The sequence below is a fragment of the Grampus griseus genome (assembly GCF_964374135.1).
Source record: "Grampus griseus genome assembly, chromosome: 11".
NCBI classification, from domain to species: domain Eukaryota; kingdom Metazoa; phylum Chordata; class Mammalia; order Artiodactyla; family Delphinidae; genus Grampus; species Grampus griseus.
Window position 1 is genome coordinate 11,377,563 of NC_139005.1, and position 23,434 is coordinate 11,400,996.

The window sequence follows — 23,434 nt, forward strand, 5'->3', positions numbered from 1 at the left end:
TAAAAACTTTGAACAAACTAGGAATAGAAGGAATATACCTCAACATAATAAAGACCATATATGACAATCCCAAAACGAACATTATACTCAATGGTGAAAACCTGAAATATTTTCCTCTGAGATCAGAAACAAGGCAAGAATGCCCACTCTCACTGCTTCTATTCAACATAATACTGGAAGTCCTAACCAGAGCAATTATGTTGAACAAAGAAATAAAAGGCATACGAATCAGGAAGGAAGAAGTAAAATGCTTCTAGTTTGTAGAGAACATGGTCTTATATTAGGAAACAAAGACTCCTTAAAACACCTGTTACCGCTAATAAACAATTTCAGTAAGTTTGCAGGATACGAAGTCAACATATGAAAATCAGTTGTTTCTACACACTAACAACAAACTATCTGAAAAGGGAAATAGGAAAGCATTTCTACTTACAATAGCACCAAAAAGAATAAAATATTTAGGAATAAACCTGAAGTAAAAGACTCATACACTGAAAACTATAAAACATTGATGAGAGAAATTAAGAAGACACAAATGGAAAGTCATCTCGTGTTCGTGAGGAAAGATTAATATTGTTAAAAAGTCCATAGTACCCAAAGCAATCTACAGATCAATGCAATCCTTATCAAAATCTCAATGGGAATGCACAATGGGAAAAGGATTGTCTCTTCAAAAAGTGATGTTTGGGAAACTAGATATCCACACACAAAAGAATGAAATTGGACCCTTATATTACACTATACACAAAAATCAACTCAAAATGGGTTAAAGACTTAAATTTATGACTTAAAATGATAAAACTCCTAGAAGAAAACATAGAGAAAAGTCTTTATGACATTGCTCTTGGTAATGATTTCGTGGATATGACACTAAAACAGAGGTACCTAAAACAAATATAGGCAATTGTGACTACATGAAACTAAAAAGTTTCTGTACAATAAAGGAAAAATCAACAGAGTGAAAAGGCTACCTAGGGAATGGGAGAAACTGCTCACAAATCATATTTCTGATAAGAGGTCAGTCTCCAAAATATATAAGGAATACCTAGAACTCAGTAGCAAATAAATAAATAAATACCTGATTTTTTAAAAATGGGCAAAGGTCTTGAATAGATATTTCTCAAAATAAGACATATAAATGGCCAACAGATAAAGGAAAAGATACTGATACTAATCATCAAGGAAATACAAATCAAAAGCACACAGAGCTATCACCTCATAACTGTCAGGATGGTAATTATCAGAAAGACAAGAAATAAGTGTTGGTGAAATTGTGCAGAAATTGAAATTCTTGCACACTGTTGGTGGAATGCAAAATAGTGCAGCTGTTATAAAAAACAGTATGGCAGCTCCTCAAAAAATTACATACAGAACTGTCATATGATCTAGCAATCCCGCCTCTAGATCCAAAAGAATGAAATCAGGATATTAAAGAGATAATTGTACCCTCATGTTCATTGCAGTGCTACTCTCAATAGCCAAGATGTGGAAACAAGCAAAACGTCCACTGACAGATGAATGGATAAAGAAAATGTGGTACGCAATGGAATAGTATTCAACCTTAAAAAAGAAGGAATTCTACAATGTGCAGCAACATGAATGAATCTTTCAACATTATGCTTGGTGAAATAGGCCAGTCACAGAAAGAAAAATACTGCATTATTCCACTTATATGCAGTATCTGAGATCATCGAATTTGTAGAATTGAAGGGTGATGGTGATTGTCAGGAGATGGGTGGCGGGATGAAGAGTTACACATCAAGGGACATAAAGTTTCAGTTAAGCAAGATAAATAAGCTCTACAGATCTGCTGTACAACATTGTACCTTAGTCAACAATAATAATGTATTAAACACTTAAAATAGTTGAGATGGTGCATCTGATATTAAATTGCTTACCGCAATAATAAAGTAATATAAAAGAAATTGTATAGCTTTGCTGTCTTAGAATTAGGGCAAATGGAATGTGTAGCATTGGGTCATTGGTAACATTTTGCTTGGTAAGTGAAATAAAGAGAAGAATTAAGGCCAAAATGTTTAAAGTGATTCAATATAAGAAAAGTTTCTATCCTAACATTTAGTTATCCAAAAATGAACGAGTACATCATGTGACCTAGAGAATTTTGTAGCACTAGTTTTAAGTGCAAACTGCATCATCATGTTACTGTATGGCCATATTGTATGACATAGAGCAGGTACATGTTAACTGTTTGTTAAATGTTAAATTCATACTAGCCATGCTACAGAGGAAAGAGTGAGAGGTTGGGCTTGACTAAGTTCTAAAATAGGTTGTACAAGATGTTGATCAATGCCTTCTGAAAAGAATATTCTGTTGTCAAATTATCTCGTGAACCCGTGTTAAACAGACTCAGATTCCTTTATTGATGGGCCACGCATCATACGTGAGGGCTTCATATATTAAATCATATCTCTCTCTTTCACTCTCCAGATATATATATATCCCCAAAATGGGTTATATAAAGTCTATAGAACTTATTTGAGCATAAAACAACTTTTGGCAGGATGCGGACAGGAACATTGTTCTTTAGAACACACGTTTGGGAAACTGGTCTAAATTTGCTTCATTTTTCTTCCAACTCTTAATTCCATTTTAGATTAAGTGTACTTATCAGCTTAGTGAAAAATTTATCTCCTCTTTCTCAGCTCTAAAATGTCTTCTTTGGTATAATCTCATGTTTGAGGACTAATTCACTCATATGAGTAAGTCACAGCACTTGAGATTTTCTCTGAGTACTTTTGTAATACAAAATGATTACTCTTTAGAAACCTTTCCAAGGCTCCTTATAAGAAGGAAAATTCTCTCTTGGGATGTTTAATCACATGCACCCAAATACGTGCAGATTACTTTCCTACTTTATTACAGGTTTGTTGTCAAAAGAGTGGTTATCATCACTAGGTGAAATAGGTAGAGACAAATCTTGTATACTGCTTTCTCCAAAGTATAGGAATCAGAGTGTTTCTAGGTAAACACCATAAAAATCTCCTGTACGAACTGAGAAAAAGGAACATTTCTTTAACAGTATTTTCAAAGCTTAACCTCACGTTTTAACAACCCCAGATGACTTATGTTTCTGGCTTTCTTGTTTGTTGGTTAGCTTTCCATGTTTGAATTCACAGAAATGAGAGAGGGAAAACCTCCCCACAGGTCACCCAGTTCATTTCTCTAAAGAAATTAACAGATAAATCTCATAATGCAGTCACATAAGGAGTCTGCTGGGCAGTGGGGAGCTACATTTTAAAATCAGAAAAATTGGGGCCAATTTCAATACTAGGATGAATTTAAAGCCCGCCAAGAGGTTTCCATATCCTCCTTCTGCTTTATATGTGTGTGTGTGTGTGTGTGTGTGTGTGTGTGTGTGCATATTCATAGACTGAGCAATTGAGCCATGACACATTCTGACTGTTTAACAGTGAGGTAGCAGGAGAAGGGAAGATAAGAAAGAAGTAGTCACAAGACTGAAAAATGTCAGCGTCAGGGGAGAGGGGCTAAGGCCTTTATGCCCTTGCATTGACCAGTTTTGAATGTGGACTGGGGCCAGCTGCTCTTTTCAGCTCAGGGCAATTTTAGGACAGAGACTCAGCTACCTGCAAGCCGTCAGCTGCCAGCATCTGAGGGAATGAGTGCCTCAGCCCTGAAGAAGGGATCTGGGGGAAGCACTGCAGCATCAGTTACGGTCCACACTTGCACTGTTACATCCACTTGCTTCATGCAATATGTTCTAGGAACAGCTTCTCCAGGATTTTGGTTGGTCCCTTTTCCAGGAAAAATTTACAATAGATAGATTCTAGTCACACTTTCCTGGATACTATGGCTGTTCTATAGAAATGTATTTCCCCAGTTTTAGTGTAACAGCTATCTCCTCTTTCCTAGCTTTGTAATTTCTCCTCTGGTATATTCACATGTTTGAAGTATAATTCGCTCCTGGAGCAAGTTAGTATACTTGTGAAGGTTAGTGTAGTGAAGGCTACAGCCCCTGCTCCTGCAGCTGGTCACAAGACCACTACTAATACTCGTTGTATTCCTCTTTAATGGCCCATTCTAGATTCCCTCACTCTTAGTTAGCACATCTGGTGGTCTAGGTGTCTAAGTTGGTAAGTGAAATAGACCCTCATTTCTGAGAGTGTGAGGTGATCACCATGCCCTTCTCAGACCATGGCTGATATACTTGTCCATTTACTGTTACGAATGGGCAGAGGAATATCAAGATATATTACAATGGCTTACCTGGATAGCAAATGTGTTTTTCCCTTCTTAGATTCAGAAGCCCTGTCTTCTCCTGAAGAATATGCTCAACCATCCCCTTTAGGAAAGATGACTCCTTTACTTGCTAACTGGTCTTTTATCATGAAAAGACTGGAGTGACCAGGGAGCAGCTAGAACTTAAATGGGACTCTTCCAATGTCCCTGGTGAAACTGTTCTCTCTGTATGAACCAGGATTTCCAGGCCCACATATATTAGAATTTTAAGGATAGAAAATATAAATTCCTCATGTGAGTTACAAAATATGATACATAGAGCCACTCCTGCTTTCATACCTTAGTTCTCAGACCCATGTATTCTTCCTGTTGGAAACATACCACTATATAATGCTTGGTAGTTTAAGGTGTATAACACATCCTGCATAAAGGTGCCCCATTCTTTTAGGGAAAGCAGAGTAGATTAATATGTTCTGGTCTGAATTAACTTCAGTTGCCAGGGATTCTTACTGGGGGAGGGGTCATGGAAGCAGGTTTATCTGGTGATAGAGAGGTAACAATGTCTGGGTTCCAGAGAAGGACCATCTAGGATGAAATAGAACCCTAATTCACAAATAAAAAACCAGAGGCAATCTAGGCAAAGTTTCAGGGTTCCAAATCAAAATGAGTTTAGGATAGAATTTACTCTCATTAGAGTTCTGCATTATGAAAAGGAACGAGGCCAGAAGCAGTAGGATTGAGAAACTGAAGGAAAGTCTACTAATGATGGATAATCAAGATACTCAAGAACGTGGGTGTAGAACATCAGATTAGTTGCAGATTTCTATTATTAAAAAGGTAGATGTATAGATGAAAATAGTGCTTGAACATACTACAACTACTGCTATATAAGCATATGACTCTAACTGCATTCTAATGTGGATATTTTATTATTACATAAAAGTATTGGTATAAGAATTCCAAACCCAGCTGAGCATGAAAGCTAAGATCATGATTTTCCTTAAATCAGAATGAACTCCCCTGGCCTAATCTTCTGAAACTGCATGCTCTGTCAGCATATGTGGAAGAGAGGAAGAATGGAGTGAGTACAAACAGCCCAGTGCTATCAGTAGTTTTTGGTTATAAGTCCTGCTGGCTGCCTTCAAGAGGGACTGTCTTGTTATTTCTTAATATCCAGAGTATAGTGCATTACAATAATAGTAATAGTACCATAGAAAATAACAGTAGAAATAGCTAACACTTATTAAGCACTTACCATATGCTAGACAGTGTTCTGTGCACTTTATATATAATCATTTATTTAATGTTTACAATTCTAAGGTGGGAACTAGAATTATCTTTTTTACAGATAAGGAAACTGATGCCCAGCAAGATTAATTAACTTAACCAAGAATTTCACAGTTCAAAGTGGTAGAGCTGGGAGGCCTACTGTCAAAGTCCTTATTCTCAAATGCTATGCCAAAATCCTAAATTGCTTTTATGGGAAAGGAGCAGAGCATCCTGGCTGTGTTTAAACACTCTTTGGTTCCCAGGACATACTACTCCATGAAAGGCCTTACCAAGATCATTAATGGGGAAAAAAAATAAGACCTGTGACCTATTACTTCATGTGTCTTAGCTCTAGACAAACCAGAATATTTCAAAAAAGAAATAGGACTGAGAAGGTAGATAAAATTCTGACTGAGGCGGAAACTACCTTAAAAATAGCTTCATCAGATGGGGAAGTAGGAGATTATTACACATATATGGATCATTTATAAATAACCCTTTAAAAAATTGGCTTAGGGAATTAGATTTTATGAGGTCAGGACAAGTGAATTTCTCAAGAGAATAGAATTACCTGCCCTTGCAATAGTCATTTAGTCTCTAAGCTCTCAAATTACTCAGTGTAAAAGAAGGGAGTTGAATTAGGTTATTGCTGAACTCCTTGCCAGCTCAAAAACTATGAATCTAGTGTTGTATAATAAATAAAACAAGAGGTCTGGAGCTGACGGACCCTGGTCTCCCAATTTACTATCTGAATGTCTGTCATAGGTCTGGTTCCTGGGAAACAAACTTTAAGACTTGCAAGTCTGTATACAGATGGTTTATTGGGGAGTACTCTTGAGTATAACAGGAGAGGGGAGAGGGAAGTAGGAGCAGGCAGAATGAGTATTTGAACTCTTATGCAACTGCAATAAATGCTTCAGCCAAGTCTATGGGGGACTCTGAGGCTGGGATAACCGTTTGGAGTAGTTGTGCCTGATAATGGATTTTAGGCCAATAATAAGTCTCAGGGATGGGGTTTACCTTCTTGCTGGAAACAAATAAAGAATCAGACAAAACATATAAAGCAATGGTTTTCAAGGCCTTGGACATCAAGCAATGAAAGAGAGTGATCCCTAGGAGATGGGAAACAAACGAAATGGTCCTGTGATTGCCACAGCTTATTATCTTAAGAGAATTTCCAGGCCATGGTTCAGGGAGGTGGGACCAAGATGGAATCTAGTGGACATTATGAGGTGAAATGGAGTTGTAAGTCCTGGGAGAATATGGTGGTTATAACTCACATGACAAAATACTGGAGAGGAGAGAGTGTCTCTAGATAACTGTGGCGAGAACCCCTCAGGTAGGCAGCAGAAAACTGATTGGCACATACATGTGGGGAAATGACCATCCAAGTGGAACAGAGGGAACAGTGTTTGGCACTAACTCAGGGCTGGGATTATTGCCTATTCCTACCACCCAATCATGGGATATTGGATGCAGTATTCAGAAGGTCTTGCCTCAGTTTGGGGGAAATAATTGTCCCTAGACTAAATGCTGCATTGGTCTCACTTTAAAAATAAAACTTAAAATGATCAAGCTTTTCCCAAGTGATTTAACTGCATCCTAGAACAAAGTTCAAGAATACTTACAGAAATACAGGGATATCTGGTACAGTTTGCAATGTCTGGTGTCAAATAAAAGATTAACAGGAGTTCAAAGAAGTAGGAAATTATGATCCATAAAAAGTAGAATAATTAATCAAAATCAACCTGGAAGTGACTCAGTTATTGAAATTAACAGATAAGGACATTAAAATAGTTATCATAACAGTATCCAAGATGTTAAAAACGTTGAGACATGGAGAATCCGAAAACACCCATATCAAACTTCTGGAGATGAAAACTATAATGACTGAAATGAAAAATACACTGAATGGGATTAACAGTAAATTAGATATTGCTGAAGATAACATTGGCAAACTTGTAAATACGTTAAAAGAAACTGTCAAAAATGAAACACACAGAGAAAAAACTACTTATAAAAATGAAAATAACATCAGGAAGCTATGGAACAACTTCAAGTGACCTAACTTGCATGTCATTGCAGTCTCCAAAGGAGAAGAGGAGTGAGGGAGGGAAAATATTTGAAGAAATAATGAGTGAAAATTTTCTAAACTTAATTCATTTCAAGAAGCTCAATAAACTCCAAGAACAAGAAAAATAAGGAAAACCACACCAAGATGCATCATAACTAATTTAGTCAAAACCAATGATAAAGAGAAAAATCTTAGAAGCAGCCAGAGATAAAAGACATAGTGCATACAGAGATATAAAGATAGGAATGGCAACAGATTTTATATCAGAAACACTGTAAGCTAGAGGACAGTGGAACAATATCTTAAAGGAATTAGAAGAAAAACTGGCAGCATAGGTTTCAATATACAGTGAAAATATCTTTCAAATATGAAGGCAAATTTTTAAAACTTAAAGAATCCAGCAGATCTGCACTATGAGAAATGTTAAAGGAAGTCCTTCAGACAGGAAGAAAATGACACCAGATGGAAATATGGATGCACAAAAGAATGAGGTCACTGGAAATGGAAATTACATGGGTAAACGTATGAGATATTTTTGTATTATCCAAACATCTTAGAAAATAATTGACTGTTTAAAACAAAAGTAATAAAAAAGTATTGTAGGATCTATAACATAGGTAGAAGTAAAATGATAATCACACTGTTTAGACTTTTTACATATGAGATTATTGAGATAGGTTTAAGTCTATTATCTTGCCATTTGTTTTCAATATGTCCCTTTTGTTGTTTTGCTCCCCTTTTCCTCTATTTTTTTTTTCTTCCTTTTGGATTACTTGATCTTGACGCGAAAGAGATGGGAAACAAATAAGGTAAGCCCTACAATTGTCCCAACTTCTTAGAGAGTTTTCAGGCCATGGGACAGAAAATGAAACGCTGAGAGAATGTTATGGCCTTCCTAACTGCTGCCAGTATATCTGGTGACCATGTGAATAATGCCTCAATTTGAGTGGCATACCACTGCATTTACTACAGTGTCTTCAGAAAGTTACATCTCTGAGTTTCAGTTTTACCATCTAATACGTATTACTCATCTTCTGCATTTTTCTAAAATCTAATGAGTTACCGCATGCAATAGAGCTTAGAAAATTGTAGAACACCCATCATTATATTAATACGATGATGGGTTAAATTATATGACACACATCATTGTGATGAATCTAACAGTTTCAGAATTGGCTGATCACTCCCAGGCATGACTAGTCAGTCTGGTTTTTTAGCGTTCATTGAATACCCTTTGTGAACAGACATAGCACCAAGGCTATAGAGAGAAAAGAAATTGCAGTTACAGTGTCTGCGCTCAAAGAATTTACCATACTGTTAGACAAACAAATATACATAAAAGAAGTTTAATCAAAACATGAATTGAATAATATAATTGTACTTGAATCCTTACATAAATTCTTTTTTTAATTTTTGTTGAAGTATAGTTGATTTACAATGTTGTGCCAGTCTCTGCTGTATAGCAAAGTGACTTTAAATACATTCTTGAAGTGCTGGATACTGGCTTGCATAGTGTGATGGGAGCTGGGTGGAATTAACCATCACATTTCATAAAGTACTTGAATCTTAAGCTGGGTTTTGAAGGCATAGAAAGATGCTCCACTAAAGAGATGGAGGCAGTGGGCCTACCAGAAGGAACGGATGTAGGGATGGACATGCAGCAGTCCTCATGACAGAGGCGAACAAGGTCTGAATTGGGATTGAGAAATCCTGGGCTCTGTCCCTAACTACCAAGCAGGAGACTCTGGAGCCTCCTCATTGGCAAACCAGGCTTAAGGGAGCTCTAGCATTTTGCATGGCTCCAAAATTCCATGATCGAATCTTGTAAAAATGTCTGGTCATTTTGAAAGCGCACATATTTTCTTGACTCAAGTAAGAGTCAAGACTGTAGCATCTTAGGATATGATAACATTCAGGTGAGGGTGATGAGCCAAGGTACAGAGTCTGGAATCCACATGGAAGGAATTTAGGAGTCATTTGAAGTTTGGGAGCAGGGGACTTCCCTGGAGGTCCAGTGGTTAAGACTCTGCACTTCCAATGCAAGGGGAGTGGGTTCAATCCCTGGTGGAGGAGCTAAGATCCCACATGCTGCACGGCAGCCGAGGAAAAGAGTTTGGGAGCAGGAAAATCATATGACTGATCATCTATGATGTTTGAAAATCCTGGAAAACATATACTAGGAAGCAGTGATTCACTGATCCCAAGGTAGAGAGAGTCTAGACAAGTTATGGGTGAGTGAGTGTCTTCTAAGATGTGTTCTTCCTATGCACTTATGCTTCTAATCAACATTAGAACACGATTAGCAGAATCTACTGCTCTGGGCTAGGTGGGCCTTGATTGAACTATTTCAGGATTTTCCCAGAATAAATCAGACTCACAAAATGTATGTATCCTACCAGAAGTTTATTATGGAATAATCACACATCTTAACTTCCCTTTGACCTTCACTCCACTGCACTTTCATTACTTTTCAACTGGGGGCAGGAAAGAGGAGTGCAGCCAGACAAGAACATTTAAGGAACAATTAAGCAATTCGTATGTGTCTATATAGTTCAGTGATGCTACTGCAAGGGAATACAAAACCAGGCACCAGGCTCTGGAAAGAAACTTTTTCCAATCTCATTTGGCCCCTGGGCGCTGCCGGAAATAACGATTGTAGGCAGCATTGTATCCATAAACCAAGGCATAGCGTTCGCAAAGTTTGAAGTCGTCACAAGCTTCCCTGTTGATCTCATATGCAGGTTTGCTGTGTTCTCGGATTCTAGAAAGTGAAAGAAAAGAGGCCCAAATTGAGAAGCATAAAGAAAGTGGAGAAATGAGAAAAAGGAAAAGGAAAAAAAAGAATAAGAAAATATCATAGAGAGATCTCATTCATCCCCCAATATGAAGAGATACTTGTAGAACAGGGAGGAAAGGTGGAACAGGGATTTTCTTTTTTAATGGAAATAGAAATTTTCTCTCTGTCCTCCTTTTCCTCCTCCCTCCCTCTCCTTTCTGGGCCTTTCACAAAATAGTCTTCTAGAAATTCAGTTGTTTTCTGTACATTGTTTTTAAATTCTTTGATTTGGGAATATAATTAGAAATAATATATATGATGGAAAAAAACCCATTTCTCACTCCATTCAGATCTGGGAAAGATGACCTCCCCCATCAAGTTTTGTCACCTACCTCTCTTGGGCTTTCACCCTCCATCTCTGTTGCGGGGATATAAAGATATTAGCATTTCTCCTGTTAATGAAGGGATCTTAAAACAGAAAATAAGTGCAGTCTTAGGGAGACAGTTGTTGAAAATATTTCCATGAATATTCTCTGACAAAAACATATCTGAAAGCTCATTCATTCACGCATTGCTTGTAACTAGAGATCTGTGAAAATTAAATGGATAGATAGAGCAGATTTCGTAAACTGCCTGATCGAATACCTGATCTTGGTATTCCTACTCACTGTGTTTTTTATTCCTGTGAGGAGAAATTCTCCCTGTCCTGAGGCCTTGTTAAGCATAATTTTAGATTTCCAGTAAATGAACAGTTTAAACATCATAAAAATAATGAACAAATTAAAGATGAGAGTGATATGCTATTATTCCTATACTCAGTCTTTATAAGTTGATATTTGATAGCATCCAACTGCTGATGCCTGTGGTCTCCCAGCAGACTCGGCCTCCGATTCTGTACTTTGTCATTACTCCTGTTTTCCATCTGTGTGGCTGATGTGGTACCGACTTAAAATTTGCAAATGAGATTTTATGGCTCCTAAGTATGTTGAAAGCATACTTGCCATCTTACACTATTTCAAACTTAAAAAATTGCTCCTCTGGTGATTTTTACAGTTGAATTTTTAAATTTACTTTAGTTTTCCAAAAGAGACCCTCTTTTCCCTCCCTGTTAAATATATTACCTTTTTGTCTATTTAAGAATTGGGAGAGGTTCTTCAATACATGAGATTTCAATAAGGAAGTCAAATATTCACTTACTGATTTCATAGGATTCCATGCTTTCATGAGATTCTGGAATTAAAAAAAAAGACCCATTTTATTGCTACCTTTCACACACCACAACAGTCTAAATATAGGGAAGGAAGGGGAGGGAAGAGCCCAAAAGATGGGAGAAATATATTTAGCAGTGTGGTTATTACAAATTTCAGGCATTTAAGATTCATGAGTTGTTTCTGTAGCTCTGTCCTTGCTGGGATATCTCTACTCTTTAGTTTTTCCGATGTTGAAGGAGCTAGTGCCCATGGTATTGCCTAAAATTTCCCAGGGGCTATGAAGTCTTTAGTCTTGAGAAATAAGACAATTTAAGCGCTGCACACAAGGCTCCAGAGAGCCTTCCTTGCTTAATTTGGGACCTGTCTGAGAGCAGGGCCAAGGAAGGCACAAAGGGCCTAGAAAACAGGCAAGTTTCTCCAGGCAGGCTGGGCAGATGGCTCAGCTTGGCTTTCCCAAGACAAGTGTCCAAGAGGTTCTGAAAGCCTCTTAAGAGCCTGTGTTAAATTGACAGCCACAGAAACCACTGGCTTCAGCTGACATCTCACACTGGGCACAGTGCCAGTTCAGAGAAAGAACTCAGCTGATGCCAAAGCAACAGTTTTCTTCTTTCTGCCACTCTCCTGGGCACAGCAGGTAAATCTGGCAATAAAAAGCTCACGTTTGCAAGCAAGTGAATATAATTGAAAAGTTAAAGAGAAGGTGAAGAAACCAAATCTTCTGACACAGAAAACTGGTGAATAATTTCAAGAGGAGGAAGCAAAATACAGATGGTTATTAATATAATTGAGCTCAGGAATACCTGGAATACCCAGATAATTGAAGCATAAGACTGAATGATCTAAAAATAATTTTGTTTCAGATTTCCTTTCTTTAGCTTTGAACACACACAGAGATATTTAACAACACATAGAAACCAAGCAAAATTTGTCTTTTAGCAATAGAAACGAAGGAATCGACTTTTCTCTGAGGTTCTTTAAATGTAAAACTTTACTTTAAAATTCATCCACTGAAGAAATATGGGAAGTTCGTGAGACTGTCTTGCTCTTAGAGAGAGCTATACATAAAACTTCATGTGAAAACTGAATCTCTTAAAGGTGAGTGATTCAACCGATACCCTTAACCAATTGTTATCAAAGTCTAAACACACATCCTTAAAAAAATGAGAGCTCAGGGGCTGGGAAGTTGATATCTTCTTTCTGAGACAGCAGAATTTCCAAGTGTAGAGTGACTTACCATAGAAAGAACTTGCCTGCTAAGTTACTTACAATAGTCCAGATATTGAAGATATAAAAAAGACTCGATGGAACAGATCAGTGTGCAAAGGGCTTGGGAAATGTTAAACTCATAGTCCTCTAAGATTATAATAGAGAAAGGGGGAAGAAAAGGAGGAGGGAGAGGAAAAATCCATGTCAACTGAAGTCAGAGGCAGAAAAGAAAAAAACAAAGAAATGGCAGGAGAAAGTTCTCACCATAACAGAGAGCTGCCACAGCAAAGGCAGCCAGGATGGAGAGAAGGAGTAGACTCCTCATGGTGTCTCCGGGTCGCTCTCACTGTCTTGTGCAGCGGCGGTAGAGAGAGAGGCTCCTACAGGCTGCTGGTGAAAGGCTGTGGAGTTTTTATAAGAATCAGAGCAGCTGAAAGGGGAGGAACCAGTGAGAGGGGGCCGGAGAAGGTGGGGACTGGTTGGCACTCAACTAGCACTGGGACTTTTCCCAAATATTCATTCCTTACAGATATTATCTGCTCCGGGTGAGCAGTTTTCCCTCATTTCTGGACCCGACTGTGCTACAGCAGCTGCTGCCCTGGTACACAAGTTGCGGCCACCCCATGTCTGGGTCAGAGCTGGCACAGGTCCACGGAGAAGGGAGTTGCCACAAACACATGTTTGCCTTTCTAATTTCTTCTCTGGTCTGCCCTCCTGGCTCTGACTTTGGGTCTTTCAGGTTTGGTCCATAAACAGAGCCATAGTGTTCTGTTTGCTCCCCTGATGGATGGATGAGAGGTTCTGGGGGAGAAAGGACTTCACTTTCTATGCTGGCACTGATTTAGAATTATTTTTCCAGTAGGGTTAAACTCTTAATCCTAACCAATTGGGTGTTCGCCTGATGATATAGCCTGATGCATTTTTCCAGGTGTTCAGAACAGAGATGGCCAGGGATCCCCTGAGTTCTGTTTCCTCAGTTGCTCCGTAACAACTTGCCCATCCAGTTTTGTGAGTTGAGCTCACACCTGTGCCCTGATGCTCTCTCAGCCTGGATATCACGCATGTAAAGTGCAGCAAGGTTATGTGGGTACCCATCTTGCATTTTCTGAAGGCACTGTCTTGATAATGAACTAATTCAATATGCTTTTAGTGAGTGGCCGATGAGATGCAAGGTACCCTGCTAGGTGATGCGGGTGACCTAGAGACAACCAAGACAGTCCCTAAGGAGGTAAGTAAGAGCTACTTACTATTCGCTTTGCTCTTTAGCTGTCCTGTATGCTCCAACACAGATTTTCACAAACACACACCTCCATCCTGTATCCTCCAACACAGATTTTCACAAACACACACCTCCACTGTACCATCAGAACCAGCGGCACTGTTTCTTTTCTTTTAGGAGGAAGATTGCAATTTTGGTGTCTCTGGTTGTCTTGTAGACAGAGGTCTTTTATTTTTTAACCTCTTGGACAATCAGAAAACATTTTCTATCAGATGTGTCTCTGTTGCCTGGGTACCAAAGAGTCTTCTCGGCAAACAAATAGACTTGCATCACAGAGCAGCAGATTGTAGAAGAGGTAAAGTTGCAGGACCTCTAACTTGGGCTGGATCAGCAAAAGGGCTGGGATGAGGGAGGGTGGGTGTACTTTTCAATAAAAAAGATTTATTTCTAAGAGCGGTGGTGAGCAAGTAGGTGGAGCCTCACGCCTCATTCTTTTTGTCTTATTGGGATGGACTCACCCTCCCAAACCCCAACCTGTGAAGAGCTTTTATAAATAATAAAGGATTTCCTGTTAAAGGAAAAACTCGGTTGTAGTCTGAAGGATTACTGAGTTCTAAAGGGACCAATAAAATTCAGGTTTTCCCTCCAGATTGTTTCATATTGAGATATATTCTTTGGGATAAAATCTTAAAAAAGACCTCAGAAAGAAGACAATGTATGATCATCTTTGATAAACTCGACCATCACAATTTATACTCACAAGATTGGGGGTTGTTTTCCTCTTTAAATCACAAATTTGCTCTCAATGTTGGCTTCTGTGCCCTTTTTCCAAGATAAATCATCCAGGTCATTATATTTGCAAAAGCCAGTTTACTACATGGCATGGTTCATATAGCATTTTATATGTACTCAACTTAATCACTAACCCCCAATCATCATAATTTGAAACAAGTTAAATTCCAATGTTTCACCCTAAAAAGAGTAGGCTACTCACCTCTCACCCCCAGCCCATCTCCAGAATTAAAAAGATTCTCTCTTCTCCGGCTACAAACACGTGCTTCGTAACGTACACTAGCTCTATCTTTCTCCAGTCGGTTCTAGCAGTCCCCTCTACTCCCAAATGCAGATGGCATCTGTGCTCTGTCAGCCTTCTGACCTCACAATTGCTTATTTTTACAATCGCTAAGTCCAAACTTGAAAATCTTACATTTCTCTTTCCAATTTAAGCTTCACCTTTTTCACAAGTTATCTTAAATACTGCTTCCACTGGTTTTCCTAAACGTTTACGCATCTCTCTTTACCATCTTGCTTTTTGTAAGGCTAACACTTTATTTTGGAAACTATCTCTCACGAGTCTCTTATCTTTCTTTTCCACTGTTTCCATTTATGCCTGGGTTCTCTTATGCTCAATCCCATTCATACATGATTTGTAAAAATGATTAACATGTGTGAGTATTCAGAGCTCTTCCTTTTCTCTCCTCCTGTATCACTCCGAGTCTCAAAGACAATTTTGTATGTGTCAACTCCAGCCATGTATTCTTTTTTTTTAACATCTTTATTGGAGTGTAATTGCTTTATAATTGTGTGTTAGTTTCTGCTGTATAACAAAATGAATCAGCTATATGTATACATATATCCCCGTATCTCCTCCCTCTTGCGCTATGCGGCTGCTTCCCACTAGCTATCTATTTTATATTTGGTAGTGTATATATGTCAATGCCACTCTCTCACTTCGTCCCAGCTTACCTTTCCCCCTCCCCGTGTCCTTAAGTACATTCTCTACATCTGCATCTGTATTCCTGTCCTGCCCCTAGTTTCTTCATAACCTTTTTTTTTTTTTTTAGAGTCCATATAAATGTGTTATCATATGGTATTTGTATTTCTCTTTCTGACTTACTTCACTCTGTATGACACTCTCTAGGTTCATGCACCTCACTACAAATAACTCAATTTCGGTTCTTCTTATGGCTGAGTAATATTCCACTGTATATATGTGCCACATCTTCTTTATCCATTCATCTGTCAATGGACACTTGGGTTGCTTCCATGTCCTAGTTATTGTAAATAGAGCTGCAATGAACACTGTGGTACATGACTCTTTCTGAATTATGGTTTTCTCAGGGTATATGCCCAGTAGTGGGATTGCTGGGTCGTATGGTAGTTCTATTTTTAGTTTTTTAAGGAACCTCCAAACTGTTCTCCATAGTGGCTGTATCAATTTACATTCCCACCAACAAGAGGGTTCCCTTTTCTCCACACCCTCTCCAGCATTTATTGTTTGTAGATTTTTTTGATGATGGCCATTCTGACCGCTGTGAGGTGATACCTCATTGTAGTTTTGATTTGAATTTCTCTAATGATTAGTGATGTTGAGCATCACTAATCATGTTGACAATGTGTTTGTTGGCAATCTGTATATCTTCTTTGGAGAAATGTCTATTTAGGTCTCCTGCCCATTTTTGGATTGGGTTGTTTGTTTTTTTGATATTGAGCTGCATGAGCTGCTTGTATATTTTGGAGATTAATCCTCTGTCAGTTGCTTAATTTGCAAATATTTTCTCCCATTCTGAGGGTTGTCCTTTGGTCTTGTTTAAGGTTTCCTTTGCTGTGCAAAAGCTTTGAAGTTTCATTAGGTCCCATTTGTTTGTTTTTATTTCCATTTCTCTAGGAGGTGGGTCAAAAAGGATCTGCTGTGATTTATGTCATAGAGTATTCTGCCTATGTTTTGCTCAAGTTTCTGGCCTTACATTTAGGTCTTTAATCCATTTTGAGTTTATTTTTGTGTATGGTGTTAGGAAGTGTTCTAATTTCATTCTTTTACATGTAACTGTCCAGTTTTCCCAGCACCACTTATCGAAGAGGCTGTCTTTTCTCCATTGTATATTCTTGCCTCCTTTATCAAAGATAAGGGGACCATATGTACGTGGGTTTATCTCTGGGCTTTTTATCTTGTTCCATTGATCTATTTTTCTGTTTTTTGTGCCAGTACCATACTGTCTTGATTACTGTAGCTTTGTAGTATAGTCTGAAGTCAGGGAGCCTGATTCCTCCAGCTCCGTTTTTCTTTCTCAAGATTGCTTTGGCTATTTGGGGTCTTTTGTGTTTCCATACAAGTTGTGAAAATTTTTTGTTCTAGTTCCGTGAAAAATGCCATTGGTAATTTGATAGGGATTGCACTGAATCTGTAGATGGCTTTGGGTAGGATAGTCATTTTCCCAATTTCATTCTTCCAATCGAAGAACATGGTATATCTCTCCATCTGTTTGTATCATCTTTAATTTCTTCATCTGTGTCTTATAGTTTTCTGCATACAAGTCTTTTGTCTCCCTAGGTAGGTTTATTCCTAGGTGTTTTATTCTTTTTGTTGCAATGGTAAATGGGAGTGCTTCCTTAATTCCTCTTTCAGATTTTTCATCATTAGTGTATAGGAATGCAAGAGATTTCTGTGCATTAATTTTGTATCCTGCTACTTTATCAAATTCATTGATTAGCTCCAGTAGTTTTCTGGTAACATCTTTAGGATTCTCTAAGTATAGTATCATGTCACCTGCAAACAGTGACAGTTTCACTTCTTTTCTGATTTGAATTCCTTTTATTTCTTTTTCTTCTCTGATTGCTGTGGCTAAAACTTCCAAAACTATGTTGAATAATAGTGGTGAGAGTGGGCAACCTTGTCTTTTTCCTGATCTTAGTGGAAATGCTTTCAGTTTTTCACCATTGAGAATGATGTTGGCTGCTGGTTTGTCATATATGGCCTTTATTATGTTGAGGTAAATTCCCTCTTTGCCCACTTTCTGGAGGGTTTTTATCATAAATGGGTGTTGAATTTTGTTGAAAGTTTTTCTGCATCTATTGAGATGACCATATGGTTTTGATCCTTCAATTTTTTAATGTGGTTTATCACATTGATTGATTTGTGTATATTGAAGAATCCTTGCATTCCTGAGATAAACCCCACTTGATCATGGTGTATGATCTGTTTAATGTGCTGTTGGATTCTGTTTGCTAGTATTTTGTGGAGGATTTTTGCATCTATGTTCATCAGTGATATTGCCCTGTATTTTTCTTTTTTTGTGTGAGATCTTTGTCTGGTTTTGGTATCAAGGTGATGGTGGCCTCATAGAATGAGTTTGGGACTGTTCCTCCCTCTGCTATATTTTGGAAGAGTTTGAGAAGGATTGTGTTAGCTCTTCTCTAAATGATTGATAGAATTTGCCTGTGAATCCACCTGGTCCTGGGCTTTTGTTTGTTGAGAGATTTTTAATCACTGTTTCAATTTCAGTGCTTGTGATTGGTCTGTTTATATTTTCTATTTCTTCCTGGCTCAGTCTCAGAAGGTTGTGCTTTTCTAAGAATTTATCCATTTCTTCCAGGTTGTCCACTTTATTGGCATAGAGTTGCTTGTAGTAATCTCTCATGATCTTTTGTATTTCTGCAGTGTCAGTTGTTACTTCTCCTTTTTCATTTCTAATCCTATTGATTTGAGTCTTCTCCCTTTTTTTCTTGATGAGTCTGGCTAATGGTTTATCAATTCTGTTTATCTTCTCAAAGAACCAGCTTTTAGTTTTATCAATCTTTGCTATCGTTTCCTTCATTTCTTTTTCATTTATTTCTGATCTGATCTTTATGATTTCTTTCCTTCTGCTAACTTTGGTTTTTTTGGTTCTTCTTTCTCTAATTGCTTTAGATGTATGGTTAGGCTGTTTATTTGAGATGTTTCTTGTTTCTTGAGGTAGGATTGTATTGCTATAAAGTTCCCTCTTAGAACTGTTTTTGCTGCATCCCATAGGTTTTGGGTCGTTGTGTTTTCATTGTGATTTGTGTCTAGGTATTTTTTGATTTCCTCTTTGATTTCTCAGTGATCTCTTGGTTATTTAGTAGTGTATTGTTTAGCCTCCATATGTTTGTATTTTTTACAGATTTTTTCTTGTCATTGTTATCTAGTCTCATAGCATTGTGGTTGGAAAAGATACTTGATATGATTTCAATTTTCTATTTACCAATGCTTGATTTGTGACCCAAGATATGATCTATTCTGGAGAATGTTCCATGAGCACTTGAGAAGAAACTGTAATCTGCTGTTTTTGGATGGAAAGTCCTATAAATACTAGTAAAAGCCTATCTTGTTTAATGTATCATTTAAAGCTTGTGTTTCCTTATTTATTTTCATTTTGGATGATCTGTCCATTGGTGAAAGTGGGGTGTTAAAAGTCCCCTACTATATATGTGTTACTGTTGATTTCTCCTTTTATGGCTCTTAGCATTTGCCTTATGTACTGAGGTGCCTCATGTTGGATGCATAAATATTTACAATTGTTACATCTTCTTCTTTGATTGATCCCTTGATCATTATGTCGTGTCCTTTTTTGTCTCTTGTAATAGTCTTTATTTTAAAGTCTGTTTTGTCTGATATGAGAATTGCTACTCCAGCTTTCTTTTGATTTCCATTTACATGGAATATCTTTTTCCATCCCCTCACTTTCAGTCTGTATGTGTCCCTAGGTCTGAAGTTGGTCTCTTGTAGACAGTATATATATGGGTCTTGTTTTTGTATCCATTCAGCCATTCTATGTCTTTTGGTTGGAGCGTTTAATCTATTTACATTTAATGTAATTATTGATATGTATGTTCCTATTACCATTTTCTTAATTGTTTTGAGTTTGTTATTGTAGGTCTTTTCCTTCTCTTGTGTTTCCTGCCTAGAGAAGTTCCTTTAACATTTGTTGTAAAGCTGGTTTGGTGGTGCTGAATTTTCTTAGTTTTTGCTTGTCTGTAAAGGTTTTAATTTCTCTGTTGAATCTGAATGAGATCTTTGCTGGGTAGAGTATCCTTGATTGTAGGTTTTTCCCTTTCATCACTTTAAATATGTCCTGCCACACTCTTCTGGCTTGCAGAGTTTCAGCTGAGAAATCAGCTGTTAAGCTTATGGGGATTCCCATGTATATTATTTGTTGCTTTTCCCTTGCTGCTTTTAATATTTTTTCTTTGTATTTAATTTTTGATAGTTTGATTAATATGTGTCTTGGCATGTTTCTCCTTGGATTTATCTTGTATTGGACTCTCTGTGTTTCCTGGAGTTGATTGACTATTTCCTTTCCCATATTAGGGAAGTTTTCAAGTATAATCTCCTCAAATATTTTCTCAGTCCCTTTCTTTTTCTATTCTTCTCTGCCCCTTTCTTTTTCTATTCTTCTATTCTTCCTATAATTCAAATGTTAGTACGTGTAATGTTGTTCCAGAGGTCTCTGAGACTGTCCTCAATTCTTTTCATTCTTTTTTCTTTATTCTGCTCTGTGGTAGTTATATCCACTATTTTATCTTCCAGCTCACTTATCCGTTCTTCTGCCTCAGTTATTCTGCTATTGATTCCTTCTAGAGAATTTTAAATTTCATTTATTGTGTTTTTCATTATTGTTTGTTTGCTCTTTAGTTCTTCTAGGTCCTTGTTAAATATTTCTTGTATTTTCTCCATTCTATTTCCAAGATTTTGGATCATCTTTACTACCATCACTCTGAATTCTTTTTCAGGTAGACTGCCTATTTCCTCTTCATTTGTTTGGTCTGGTGGGTTTTTACTTTCCTCCTTCATCTGCTGTGTATTCCTCTGTCTTCTCATTTTGCTTAACTTACTGCATTTGTGGTCTCCTTTTTGCAGGCTGCACGTTCGTACTTCCTATTGTTTTTGGTGTCTGCCCCCAGGGGGTAAGGTTTGTTCAGTGGGTTGTGTAGCCTTCCTGGTGGAGGAGACTGGTGCTTGTGTTCTGGTGGATGAGGCTGGATTTTGTCTTTCTGGTGGGCAGGACTGCATTTGGTGCTGTGTTTTGGGGTGTCTGTGAACTATTATGATTTTAGGCAGCCTCTCTGCTAATGGCTGGGGTTGTGTTCCTGTCTTGCTAGTTGCTTGGCATGGGGTGTCCAGCACTGGAACCTGCTGGTCATTGAGTGGAGCTGGGTCTTAGCATTGAGATGGAGATCTCTTGGAGAGCTTTTGCTGTTTTATATTACAAGGGGCTGGGAGGTCTCTGGTGGACCAGTGTCCTCAACTCGGCTCTCCCACCTACGAGGCTCAGGCCTGACACCCGGCCGGAGCACCAAGACCCTGTCAGCTACACAGCATGTTTTGTCAAACTGTATATGATTTGGACTTCCTTCGGGCTCTCTCAGCCATGTATTCTTATGAAGAGGAGTTGAACTAACCCGATGGGTCCTTTTTTCTTTGGCTGCAATGGGTCTTCATTGCTGCACGCAGGCTTTCTTTAGTTGCGTTGAGGAGGGACTACTCTTCCTTGTGGTGCGTGGGCTTCTCATTGTGGTGTCTTCTCTTTTTGCGGAGCATGGGCTCTAGGCACATGGGCTTCAGTAGTTGTGGCATGCAGGGTCAGTAGTTGTGGCACGTGGGCTCTAGATCTCAGGCTCAGTAGCTGTTGCATGTGGGCTTAGTTGCTCTGTGACATGTTGGATCTTCCGGACCAGGGCTCATGGTTCCCTGTCCCCTGCATTGGCAGGTGTATTCCTAACCCCTGCATCAGCAGGGAATCTCTCGATGGGTCCTTTGTGTCAAAAAAGGCCAAGATCAACTCATCAGAGAGAAGAGAGAGAGAAAAAATGGTGGTAGATAAAAAGTGGAGGGAGAGAAATGGGAAGAGCTTTGCAGACTTGGTTTGTTGGATGGGGGAGTTTTAGGTAGAGATTTGAGCTGTGGACAGAAAAGCTTTCAGGCAGCTGTAGGATGTGAGACATTGAGAGTAAGACATGGGAAAAGACAAGTCAGAATGGCTTTAGTTATGAATTGTATTGTTTTAGATAGTAAAAGATTGTTTGAGAATAGCCGAAAAATTTTGAAATCGTTTTTGTATTTTTAAAATTTGTATATCTTGTAAAGACTAGACCACATGAAGCTTTAACTTACATTTGGATTTTAGGTAATTATGAGAAACATTTATATAGATATTTCCCCCTTACTACTCAAGAAAAGTATTCTTTTTAAAAAATTAATTAATTAATTAATTTGTGGCTGTGTTGGCTCTTCATTGTTGCGCGCAGGCTTTCTCTAGTTGTGACGAGAGGACGTTGCTCTTCATTGTGGTGCATGAGCTTCTCATTGGGTGGCTTCTCTTGTTGTGGAGCACAGGCTCTAGGTGCTCAGGCTTCAGTAGTTGTGGCACACGGGCTCAGTAGTTGTGGCTCATAGTCTTAGTTGCTCCGCGGCATGTGGGATCTGCCCAGATCAGGGCTCAAACCCATGTCCCCTTGCATTGGCAGGTGGATTCTTAACCACTGTGCCACCAGGGAAGTCCAAGAAAAGTATTCTTTCGTGAAGAGAATATTTGAAGACACTCCCAGAACTGACAACAAAGATATGAGAGAGACAGTGATATGATTACCAGGTTTTTTTTTAGCTTGTACAGGAATTTCCTCATGTGAGATGGGCAGTATGGTATAACTCCCAGGCAACGGAAGCTATAGAGAAATACAAGATCTCCTATTCTACCTGTCTCAGGAGGAAAAGCAAATCATGGCCACACCTTTCAGAGCCAGAAGTAGCCTCATGTTTTTAGTCATCCATCATCCATCCATCCATGAATCCGTCTTACAAATTTATTGAGCATTTACTATGTGCCAACACAAAGCTGGAAATATAGTGGAGAAAAATGCAGATATAGATCCTACTCTCATGAATAAAGAGTGTTCTTAGATCACAAATTTAATCAGTGGCCCTTCCTCTATAGACATTTGTTTAGGCAACCAGCTGGCCCTAGAGAAGACCAAGTGATGTGTTTTCTCATTGGACTGACATTTTTTTTTCAGGTAAAAATCACATTTTCCTTTTAATTGACACCGTTTCCTCTCTTGGGTGCTACTTTGGTAATGATTAGGTCCCCACCTCTCAAGAACATTGCTTCTGAACAGGCTGAGACAGAGCCAGTGTGAACACAGACCCCAAACCAGGGCTTTTGGAATAACAAGAACAGAAAAAAAACCAGCCTTTCTCTTCACTTACAAAGGAGTCACTCAGAGGGTCCAAAGCTCTGTTTTCCAAATGTAGAAAACCTGCAGCTCAATGCAAACTGGAAACCAAAATATATCAGAAATGAAGCATAGCACTTCGTCAAATCCTCAAGGTCTGATCTTCCTGCCTCTTCTACAAGGAATGGCCCGACTCCAGTATTTTTAAAGGAAGATGTTTTGTTTCTATTTCACTTTCCAACTAGCTATCAAATCTACTAAAAGGGATACAATGAATCAGAATAAGTCCGCTCACTCACAAGACACTCCCAGATAATGATTATTGGTTGCTGAGTTTATTCAGCACATTATTTCAAAGCGGCAAAATTCAGGACAATCTGAGAAGAGAATTCAAAAGCGGCAGCTGCATTTGCTGATAGGTTCATGCGAGACGCACATTCATACAACCCGTTTTTCAGTGTATATGTCAAGGGGCCAAGACCCCTGATCAACAC

At 38.4% G+C, this 23,434-nt stretch overlaps 1 protein-coding gene across 1 annotated transcript; it reads right to left on the bottom strand.

Annotated features, from left to right (window-relative positions):
* Positions 1-9,945: 9,945 nt before the first annotated feature.
* Positions 9,946-13,155, bottom strand: MGP (matrix Gla protein). The gene is made up of 4 exons (XM_082666917.1): positions 13,019-13,155; positions 11,535-11,567; positions 10,730-10,805; positions 9,946-10,322 (listed from the first exon to the last, which is right to left on the bottom strand). The coding sequence occupies exons 1-4, from the start codon at positions 13,077-13,079 to the stop codon at positions 10,181-10,183; spliced, it is 312 nt and encodes a 103-aa protein (XP_082523043.1). The 5' UTR covers positions 13,080-13,155; the 3' UTR covers positions 9,946-10,180.
* Positions 13,156-23,434: the final 10,279 nt, after the last annotated feature.

Excerpts from the sequence above, each read along its gene's own strand:
- MGP (XM_082666917.1), bottom strand. The coding sequence starts at position 13,079 with ATGAGGAGTCTACTCCTTCTCTCCATCCTGGCTGCCTTTGCTGTGGCA. Across the intron at positions 11,568-13,018 it reads TGTGGCAGCTCTCTGTTATG|AATCTCATGAAAGCATGGAA; the intron begins GTGAGAACTTTC and ends TTTTAATTCCAG. Across the intron at positions 10,806-11,534 it reads CATGGAATCCTATGAAATCA|ATCCCTTCATTAACAGGAGA; the intron begins GTAAGTGAATAT and ends TTCTGTTTTAAG.